This window comes from Octodon degus, unplaced genomic scaffold (genome assembly GCF_000260255.1).
Source record: "Octodon degus isolate 3935 unplaced genomic scaffold, OctDeg1.0 scaffold00098, whole genome shotgun sequence".
Lineage (NCBI taxonomy): Eukaryota > Metazoa > Chordata > Mammalia > Rodentia > Octodontidae > Octodon > Octodon degus.
Genome location: NW_004524674.1, coordinates 6,536,391 through 6,547,416, shown reverse-complemented (window position 1 = coordinate 6,547,416; position 11,026 = coordinate 6,536,391). Strand labels below are relative to the sequence as shown.

Genomic DNA, 11,026 nt, shown 5'->3' with positions numbered 1-11,026 from the left:
ATTATCCAAATAGTATTAGCACAATCTTTTCTTTTCAGTGAACTAAGAGACTAGCTGTGTAACTATCTTAACTATCTTGTACATACATATTTTTTCTCTCTTCATTTTTTCCTTCCTTTCCCCCATCAATTTCTCTTTTCTTTTGGACAGTGTCTTCCCATTTCATATCTATTGTACATTTTGGATCTTATTTTCTCATTTAGCTTCTCATATTAGACAATACAATGTTTACATATGTGGGTTTGGTTTATCTCACTTATGAGTGTGGCCTCAAGTTGCATCCATTTACCTATAAGTCTTGAGTTTATCCTTCTTTATGACTGAGTAGTACTCCATTATATTTATTTTAAAAAGCCACATCTTTTTTATCCATTCCCCAGTTGATAGGCATTCGAGTTCCCAAGATTTAGCTATTACAAATTGTGCTGTCATAAACATGGGTACACATAGATCACTGTGGCATGATGTTTTTAATTCTTCTGAGAAGATACCCAGATGGGGAACAAGCCTCTCTTACTTTAGAAAGCAATGTCCCAGTGCAGTCTGGTGTGCACTGAGGTATGTTCCAGCACAGGTTCCCCCTTCTGTGCACCTTCTGCCCAGAGGCAGCTGGCTGAGACCTATACTGACTACTTTGCCTCTTTCCCTCCCTTTCCAGCCGGGCTGTGTCTGAACTGCTGGAGCCTACAGGAGCTCGTAAGCAGGGACCCGGGCCATTTCCTCATCCTCCTGGAGCAGATCCTGCAGAAAACCCGGGAGGTGAGTTAAGCCCAGGATGGGAGGGTGGAGCTGGGGTTGGCTTCCTAGAGTTGAGACATAGGTCAGTCCTGGGGTACCAGGACCAGGGGTGTGGGGGATGCTTGGCCCATTCTGACACAGGTTGGGATCAGAGGCACTGAGAAACCCCTACTATCTCTTTTGTGCTGGACAGACTTCCACAGGGTCAACTTTAGACCTTTCCTTCTCAATACCATGAGAAAGCCCTGGAGCCCATGAGTTTCATTGGCTTAGCAGTGCTGTGTATTCAGAAGGGGCTGTATTCTTCCTGGGTTGAGCATGTGATAGGCGGACCAGGGGCAAGAGTGTAAGCTTCTTCTTAGAAAAGACATTGCTTGTAAGCCAAGATACTAACTGGAAAGGAAAGGGGAAGCTTTCCTGAATTCCTTTTCTCAAAAAAAAAAAAAAAAAAAAAAAAGAACAACAAGGACATGGACGAGAAAGCTGGGAAGGTGAGCAGAGGCCACCTCTGACAGTTCAGTTCTGGGCGTTGATGTCTAAGGAACGTATTTATGCTGACCAGGGCTGTAGTTCCAGACTGGCTGTGAGTCCTCAAAGAGGGCTCTGCCTCTTTTATAAAGAAGACTCTTGAAGTTTTGTTTTGTTTTTAGATGCACTAGTGATTTGGAAAACACGTTTTCTCTCTCATTTGGCTACCTTCGTAAGGAGGAAGCTTATCAAGGCCCCCAGAGTCATGACTCTGGCATCATCTTTCAGCTGATGCTTTTATGTACTGATCCCAAGCACACCAGCCCAAGAGCTAACCCACCTCGGGAGAGCTTAACTTAGAAGCCGAAATATAAAGGATCCACTTCTGTGTAGTGGTAGGGGAGGGCTTGTGGAGAGACAGACTGCAGTTTGGCAAACACATCCTTTATTCATGGTACAGAGAAGGAAAGGTCTAAATTTGACCCGGTGGAAGTCTGTCAAGCACAGAAGTGATGGGAGGGCTTTCTCAGTGCCTCGAACTCCCACCAGTTTCAGAATAGGCCAAGAGACTTGCACCATTTTGACCTCCCTGTCTTCTCTGCAGGTCCAAGAAAAGGGCAGCTATGACCTCCTCACCCCACTGGCTCTGCTCTTCTATTCCACTGTCCTCTGTGTAAGTCTGGGTGGGCCAGGACAGGAGAACAAGAGAGAAAAGAGAGGGAGGAAAAGAAAGAGAGGTCCCCAATGTGGGTACCTCCCACACCCGTGGGGGGTAAACAGAGAGAGAAGCTGTCAACTGATGGCACTGAGATGGATTTCAATCTCTGATGTCTTCAGAACTGCCATCTTATATTTATTTGCCATTTGTATTCTTCCTCTGAGGAGTGCATATCCAAGTGAGGCCCGTGTTTGGATTGTGAGCCACCGCCTTGCAAGGCCTCCAGTGACCGCTTGCGCCCAGCGTGGTGCCTGCTGTCTCTGGGCTTCCGTAAAGGAACTTCTGTCATAGCAAGTTCAGAGATCACAAAACAGATTCTGTTAAGAGATTTTTGTGTCCAACTAATGTTTAATCCCAGTGATCAGCTTTGCCCAGTTATTATCCCTGTTTTCACCAAGGTAGTGAAGCAATGATACAGTGAACATCAGGACAATCCACAAAAGGAAGAAAGATTTCTGTCTCCCGAGGATATTTAAGTAAAGATGATTTAAGCATTGAAAGTCACACCCCAGCATGCGTGGCAGCAATGGCCCCATTTAGAACGACCTCTACAGGGACAGCTTTTCAGAGAGCCTCTCTCGTGTGTTGACTAAATCATGGCCTGTTAGGTAAAAACAAGGCACTTAGTGTGGAAATGCCCTGCCCATCTGTAACTTATTCCCTCTGAGTCACTTCTGGTTCATGCCTACTGTCCTGTGACATATTGCTCCCAGGAGATGCGTAGCCTTTCTAGAACATTCCAGAGAGGGAGCAGAAGCGATCCTGGAATAGCAGTGAGCTCTTTCTCACACAGATCTTTCCGCTTGCTGCTCCTCCATTCTAGACACCACATTTCCCACCAGACTCAGATCTCCTTCTGAAGGCAGCCAGAACCTACCACCACTTCCTGACCTGGCCTGCTCCATACTGCAGCATCTGCCAGGAACTGCTCGCCTTCATCGATGCAGAACTCAAGGCTCCAGGTAAGTGCTGAGGAGGCTGGCACAAAAGACAGGGCTAATGCAGTCAGGATGCGTCCGTATCCTCTGAAATCATTCTTCGGTTGTGACCCTCCTCACCTTGCAAACGTATGATTCATCTCTGCTCACACCCTGGGTCAAAACCCTGGGAGTCTTCTCTTCATTGTGCATGCAGGATCAGATGGCTAACTGTGTAAACTAAGGGTTGTAAAATAGGAAGGAACTCAAAGGGGAGTTTTTAGAACAAGCAAACTGTACCACTTGTCCTTGCCAAATCAGCCAAGGGGTCTCTAAGGTTGGCCAGGTCAGCTAGAGGAGCCCCCAGAATATTGATAGGAGGCCCTTTCTTGATTCCTTTTTCCAGGAGCAGATAGGGAATTGTGTGTGTATGCTGACTCAGCTCTGGCCAAAGAAGGAGTTGGCACTGATCAAGTTTGAACGTAGAGGATTTGAAAAGTAGGAATTCTTGAGAAATTACAAATGAAAAAGAAGTCTAAGAAAACTTTGATAGAGCAAGAGACAACATAAGTATAAATTACTGAGAAGTCACTTCAAATTAATTTATCACATTAATATTCCAAGGAAATTCAACTCAGGAAATGCTAAGCTACTCTCCAGCCATTTGTCACTTTTAGATGTTGAGAAAGGGTCTTGCTAAGAATTGCAGGCTGGCTTTGAACTTGTGATCCTCCTGCCTTAGCCCTCCGCTCCCTAGTAGCTGGGATTACAGGTGTGTGTTACCATGCCTGGCTATAAAAAATATTTAAAGTATGACAGTAGCCTAATGTGAAATACTAGAGGTGATTCCACTAAACTGTTTTCTTTCCCCTTTTTGCATATAGGTCTTTTTGCCTATGCAAAAAGACATAGAGACTTTGCTCAACTGGAGAAGGTAGTATCTTGCTGTACTTAACACCCAAACAATTGCTTGAGTGCTAAGTGACTCTCCTAGGAGAATCACCTGAATGAATAGCTTTCACAACTAGCAAACAAGGAAGTAAAAGCTTTCCCACACATCAACTAATGAGAAAACAGTGGGGAGAAAAACCATGTTATGTTGTCAACTAAAAATATAAAAGAAAGAAATATGAATAACAAACATAGAGAAAACCAACTCTACTGAAGGACAAGTAATTGAGACAGATTGTTGAATTGTATCAATATCGTAATAACATTAAGTGTTACAGAAATAGATGTAACCAAAATCAAAATATGAAGAGGATCTTTTTAAATTTTAGCAAAATTAGCTAAAGTCTATTTGGAAGAGTAAATGCTTGGAAGTATAACTTAGTTATGCATTTGTTTATATTTTTGTTGTTGTTCTGTTTTATTTTGTTTTGTTTTGCTGGAGACTGGAGACAAGGTCTCAATATAGTCAGTATCTTCCCGGCTGGCCTCGAACTTGAGATCCTCCTAGCTCAGCCTCCTGAGTGCTGGGATTATAGGTGTGTGTAGCCATACTTAGCTTTATTTATATATTTTTGAATGAGAGTGAGAATCAGATATCTCACTTACCAAATCTTTGAAAGTAGTATAGGATTATGGGTATTAAGATAGCACATATTGGTATAAGAATAGATAGGTTAACTGGACACAATACAGTATCTAGAAACCATGAATATATAAAGATTTTTTTTGTATGACAAACTAGCATTCTCAAACCAGTGTTAGAAAACCTCAGCCAAAGGTGTCAGACTTGGACAAGTGCTCAGGCACATTAGAAAAAGCCCACCATTCTAACTTCCTGAGGCAGCAGGCCTGTTTAAGGTCAGTCTCTGTTGTTCTGTCCTATCCCTAACCCCAATCAAACTGGTCTGTTTTGGCGGCGGCGGTGGCTGCTGCTGCTGCTGCTGCTGCTGCTGCTGCTGCTGCTGCTGCTGCTGCTGCTGCTGCTGCTGCTGCTGCTGCTGCTGCTTCTTTTTGTACTTTTTTTTTTTTAGGGAAGGGTCTATAGGGTGTTCAGGGTCTCACTACTAGATCGAACTTATAGTGGTCTGCCTGTTTACAGCCTCCCAAGAGCTGGGAGTACAGGCGCGCACCACCACGCCCAGTCTCAATTTTTGTCTCAGCACAACCCGGGGACAGGGCCAGCATGGCAGGCCCAGAGAGCCCCATCCCCTGAGCCTGCTTGTGGGCACTTTAATCTGCTGAGCTATTTGGCTGGCCCTTCTTTTGGCTTCTTGCTGATGACTGGAGTTCCTTTACCAGGAGGCAGAGCTTTTCTTCCCTTTTATAATTTTAAGAAATGAGTATGCAAAATGCATACATCTTGGCAGGGCCCTCAGTTTTTACTGAACATCTGACAGACTCCTTATTTTGAAAACAGTCAGGCAGATCTTGGGTTGGAGAATGGGTGTCACCTGTGGGGAGACTGCCTTCTGACTTTAAGTAGAGCCGGCTGGTTGCCTCAGTTGAGTGCACACTATGTCTGAGGGTATTTTTATGGGTGGCTGGACAGGAGCTCCATTGTGGGCATCCCAGAAAGCAGGTGTGAAAAGAAAGAGTTGGTGGTGAGAAGGCCCAAGCCTATGGCAATGGGGGGCTATGCCTGGGGGACAGGAGTCAGGCAGGGCACAGCGGACATGGAAATGCAGTGAGCGTCCTTTGCCCCAGCCATCCCTCACCACTGAGAGTCTCTCCACATCGCTCCTGGGACCAAGTGAGGCCTCAGGCAGACTGGTGACCCAGGAGAAGGCAGGAGCCTGGACAGCAAATCTCAAGCCAGCTGACCCATGCTAGAAACCTCTCTTTCTCAAGGGAAGTCGGAACTGAAATGGGAAAACATGAACTCTTGTTCAGATCGAAAGATCATTTTCAGACAGTAAAAAATTCAGAACTATGCAGTGAGCTTGTGTGAAAAATGTCCTCTGCTTATTGCTGAGGAAACCAGCAAGTTAGTAAAGAGATAGATAGGAGGAACTGACAGAAGCTGGTTATGATCACAGGGGGGATTAAAACAGTAATACCATAATTTGGGGCATTATCTTTTCTTTCTTTTTCTTAGCGTACTAGGGCTTGAACCCAGGGGTGCTTTAGCACTGAGCTATATCCACACTATTTTTAAAAATTTTGAGGCAGGGTCTCCCTAAGTTGCCCAGGCTGACCCTTAAACTTGTGCAGCTCCTGCTCAGCCTTCCGAGTAGCTGGGATCACAGGCATGCGTCACCGTCCCTGGCTGGAAGTAATCTTTTCCACGGAAGAAAAGTCACTTGCAAATTATCTCATCTCCACATGTTAACCTCTAATTTCACAGAACCCAGGCCATAGTCAGTGGCAGAGTAAGCTAAAGAAAAATTTCCTCCTTCCACATGGCCCTGAGGTAGATCTGTTAGACACGGTCTCAGTATGGCTTTTGATGCAGCTTTTTCCTAAATCTCCCCAAATGCAGTGGTCCCCGCTGAGGGAGGCAACGGGAAGCAGTGGGAGGATGGAGGCCAGGGAACTTGGCCTTGGAGGAGCGGATGATAGCTGAGTGATCACCTGGACTTGGCACCAGCCCATCACTGTCTCAGATCCTAGGTCTGTGTCTGCTGGTCAGTAGCTGTGGAGCTTCAGCAAGACATTTGACCTGATGAGCCTCAATTTCTTCATCCATAAAGTGGGTGCCTCTCTGTCAGAGCAGTGTGTGAGGTTGGCTGCTGCCTGCACTGGTTTCATACGGCTAAGGGTAGTAAAGGTTGGGGTGATGTTAGCTTAAGACTTGGGCCCAGGCAAGGTTACAGGGAGAAAATGACAAGAGGCCTGGGGTGGTAGGCCCTGCACCCATGGAGCCTTAGGGACCTAGTTGCCATGGAGACTGTGGCTAAGTGGCAAAGGAAGTGGGCTGGTTATCTAGGCTGAGGGCCACCCCCTTCTTCCTGACACCATCCTCAGTGGGGTCCCCTTCTGCCTGCATTCTGGGGGTGGCAGGAAGCTCCACGTCAGTGCCTCTGGCCTGCCCACCACAGTCCTCTTGGGCTCAGTCCCATGCTTTATTGAATATTTACTGTCTGCCACTGTGGCAATGCAGACCATAATGCTTACGGGGGAAGAATTGATCTGTAATCTTGACAAGAGTCACTCAACAAAGTCAAAGCTCACAAACGTCAAGGATCGCATCTCACCTAGACTGCAGCCCTGCCAGGTGAGGAGACGTCCTATTCCCATGTCTTACGTAAGAAAATGCACGACTCAGACACGCTCAGTGTCCTTGTGCAAGCTGCAAGGCCAAGTGTTAAGAGATGCCAGAGGAGCTTTGGTATGGGAGAGCTGTTCTTTGCCACCGTCTTGCCTATTTTCCTCCTTGCAGAGATAAAATACCCAACACCCAACATGAAAGGAGGAAAGGCTTATTTTGGCTCCTGGTTTGTAGAGGCTTTGGTCCATAAACATCTGGCTCCCTGGCAGAGGGGCCTGGCAGAGGAGTGAGCGGGTGGGAGGCAGCACCGCTGAAAACACCAAGCAGCAGCCGGCTCCTCCCTTTTATCCCTTCCAGCCTACCCAGGGGCTCCTTCCCCTTGTCTCCCTCCAGAACTGTGCTAAGCCAATCATAGACTAATTTAGTAATCACACACCCCTTGTCCCAGCATCACACACCCTAGACGCATCCACCTCCCAGAAGCTACATCTAGGACCATGTGAATCTGTGTGGGGCCATCTAGACACACACCATGACAACCACTTACTAGCTGATGCCCTTAGATACTCACTCTCTGAGCCTTCCTGCTAAAGGCAAGGCTTGCCTTATTGTTGTCGGTGGTGGTGATAATGCAGAGGACAAGGACGTGATGGCTGCATCTACTGTGCGGTTGGTCAGGTGTGTGAAGCCCAGCCACACATCACTTGATTAAAACTTTGCTTCTACCAAGAAGCACAGACAGGTGACCAGAAGGGACTGAAAGACCCTGGGCTGTCACAACAGTCTTTTGCTCAGCACTTGGCTCGCTTGGGGACTTTCTCTTGCTCTTCTCCCTTTGGGACACCACAGTGCCTGCCTGCCCCTTCAACTTCCTGTGCAAGCAGGAACAAACCTGAGTAGCCAGTTTGGCCTCCTCACTGGCAGGGGTGAATCTCAATGTTCTGTGGGGTGGTTCCTGTGCCTCAGGCTATTACTCATCACATACATTTGAATTTTATATTTTTGTTTCTGGGTGTGGGATGAAAAGTTCAGTGTCTTTGAAGGAATGAATACCAAGCACCATGGATTTGTGGGTGCAGAGTGTTAGGGAAAGGACCCGAGGGCAGGTGCTCTAGGGAGTGCAGGATGTGATCAGCTGGCTCTAAGCTGACTGCCAGTAGCAGAGCCCAAAACAAGAGTGGCATAAACTCACAGGGATGTATTTTTCTCTTACACACACACACACACACACACACACACACACACACACACACACAGGTATTGGCACAATGACTCACAAGCATCCTAGACTGGCCTTCTCATCCTCCAGGCACTTCATGGTCTAACATGGCTGCTGGAGCTCCAACCGTCATGTTGGTATCTCAGTTAACAAAAAGGAAGAAGGTGGGTCCACCGAACAAGCTCTCCAAGGGAATCTGAGGAAAGTGACTTATCAACTGGGAACCTTTCCAAGTGTCCCATTAGTAGGGACATTGGGCCAATGCCTAGGAATTTATGCCATATATGACTTGTAAGAGTGGCCCAGGAAACTCAGACTGGTCCTGTTAAGGGGTTTCTTGGTAGGTTGGTGAAAGGGGTGGGAAGGGAGGTGTCACCTTACTCTCAGGCCTGGAGGCTCTGGGAAGCTGGCGATGTTATCTCACAGGCATTCGTGTGGGGCCACGGCTGCATGGATCTTTGGTCGGCACTGGGTGTTGATTTCCTGAACACAGATCCACTCTGCACACCCAGTGATGTGCACACCAGCTTCTTCCCCTCAGCATTTTCCTATGGCCTTCCTGGCCGTGTCCCTTCCCACCTTCCAGACCCCTGGCTGCCAGGGATTCAGACTGCCCCAGTGACATCACCCACTGAGTTCGCAGAGGCTTTGCCTCCCCACCCAGGCTATGCTGAGGCCACACGGCCACGAGCCTCCAGTTCCTCAGAAGCCAGGACCCCAAAGATGCGGAGCAGGATGTCACTGCTCACAGAACCTAAGTGGAAGAAAACAGAGTGCTGGAGGTGCCTTGCCTGGGTCTGCTGCAGACTGGACCTGAGACTGTCAGCCATGAGCTGACCCTGACTGTAGAAGCTTGAGAACTAACAATAGCTGCCTTTGGGGCTGCGGTACAGTGAGGCCGGCTCCTGCTGCGCGTTAGCCCTGCTGGCTCCTTAGAACTTGCCATTTGCCTTCAAAGAAGCAAGTGCGTGGAAATGCTGTTTCTGCCGCCTCACCTATCCCCAGGCACCCCCAGCATCCTGGGCATGAGCACGTCTGCAGGTGTGTTGCTAGTGCCAGTATTTGCTTGAGGTGTAGATTTTCCTGCGTCCTCAGTCTTCACAGTCAGAGTGACCATTTATTGGCATCTGCCAGTAATCCTAGCTACTCAGGAAGCTAAGGCAGAAGGATGGTAAGTTCAAGGCCAGCCTGAGCAACACTGCAAGACCTGTGTGAAAAATGAAGAGAGAAGGGGGTTGGGATGTAGCTCAGGAATCAAGTGCTTGCCTAGCATGTGTGAAGCCCTGGGTTTGATTTCTAGAGCCATGAAAAAGAGAAAGAGGGAAGAGGGAGTGAGAGAGGAAGGGAGGGAGGGAGGGACAGCAAGAGAGAAGGGGGAAGAGAGGAAGAGGAGAGGAGAAGAGAATAGAGGAGAGGAGAGGAGAGAGAGGAGAAGGGGAGGAAAAAAAGGGAAGGGACCCCTAGATGGGCACATCTTACTTAATCATTGAGGTTCTCGAATTCCTGAGGAAAGAGTGGAACGTCACCATGACAACTTGCAGCCACTCCATCCTGCCAGTCTCCATTCTTCGCCTATCTGGGGTGGCTCCTCTTCATTTCCCACTTGCTAGGACCTGACACAGAAACAACCCAGGCAAGGTGTTTGTGCTGCTGTCGTTCAACCCTTGTAGCCCTGGTCTAAGACACAGCCTCCGAAAGTTGATCCCAGATGTTCAGGTGGCCTAGTGTGTTAGTCGGCTTTCTGTCACGATAACAAAAGATCTGAGACAGCTTACTTACAAGAGAAAAGGTTTATGCTGACTCACAGTTTTGGAGGGTCCAGTCTGTCATCACATAGTCTTGTTGCGAAGCCTGTGGTGGCACGAAACTGCTCACCTCAAGAGAGGAAGAAGAAGGGGTGCAGCCTTCATGGGCACCTCCTCAGTGACTTGAGAGGCTCCCATAAGACCCCAGCTCTCAAAGGTTCCACATCTTCCCAGAAGTGTCATCTTGGAGCAAGCCTATAATGCATGCACCTTTGCAGAACATTCAGTATCCAAACTGTTGCAGTGGAAGGGATGATCGGGGGCCACAGGAGAGCAGTGTGTGGGAACCTAAGCTCCCCGCTGTAGCTCCCTGTGGAGGGGTGGGGGACAGAGCCAAGGGTGAGCTTGGGACTGCTGCTGCCCAACTTCTTAGCAGTCCTGGTCTTTCGGATGCCATCGAGTGGCAGAATGAAAGTCAAGTCCCGTTCATTTCAATCTCACATGGTACACCCACAGGAAGTTTCTGGTACCGTCTCTAAATCCTCCTCTGAGTCCATTTGCACAAGTTTATAGGACCAAAGCTCCTTTTCATATTGCAGTCTTTTCTAATTTGTTCCCAGCTCAGCCCCTAGCCCTCCAATCTATTCTCCCCCAAGTCCAAACCCCATAAGCAGCAGGGTCTCTCTCCATAAGAGGCAAAGAATAGAATTTGAGGGGTGTCTTCAGGGAAGCACTGGGAGATTTGTCCAGTGATTATATGCTCCTCTTAGGAATTGCTTGTGAGCAGAACCCTGTAGGTAGGGATGTCCTAAAAGGCGCAGGCTTCCTCCTAAATGTCTCCACTAACTCAGGAAAATTACAGAGAATCCACATGGCCAATAGGAAACAGCCCCAGATCTCCCTGCACTACGATGCCAAGACACATAGGCATAGGAATGTATGATGTTAGGACATGCCTTCCTTGTCAAGAAGGCCAGGGAAGGGCCAGGGAGATGGCTCAGTGGAATAAGCGCTTCCCTGGCAAGCGCAAGGACCTGAGTTCAATCCCCAGTTCCGGGAAAA

At 47.9% G+C, this 11,026-nt stretch overlaps 1 protein-coding gene across 3 annotated transcripts in view; it reads left to right on the top strand.

Annotated features, from left to right (window-relative positions):
* The window catches only part of Pik3r5 (phosphoinositide-3-kinase regulatory subunit 5), a 66,262-nt gene that overhangs the window by 42,390 nt on the left and 12,846 nt on the right, over positions 1–11,026 (top strand). For all 3 annotated transcript variants that reach the window (XM_023723407.1, XM_004638463.3, XM_023723406.1), the window contains exons 3-5: positions 659–759; positions 1,811–1,879; positions 2,748–2,886. In XM_023723407.1, the coding sequence (XP_023579175.1) occupies positions 659–759; positions 1,811–1,879; positions 2,748–2,886 (309 nt within the window). The remainder of the gene's footprint in view (positions 1–658; positions 760–1,810; positions 1,880–2,747; positions 2,887–11,026) is intronic.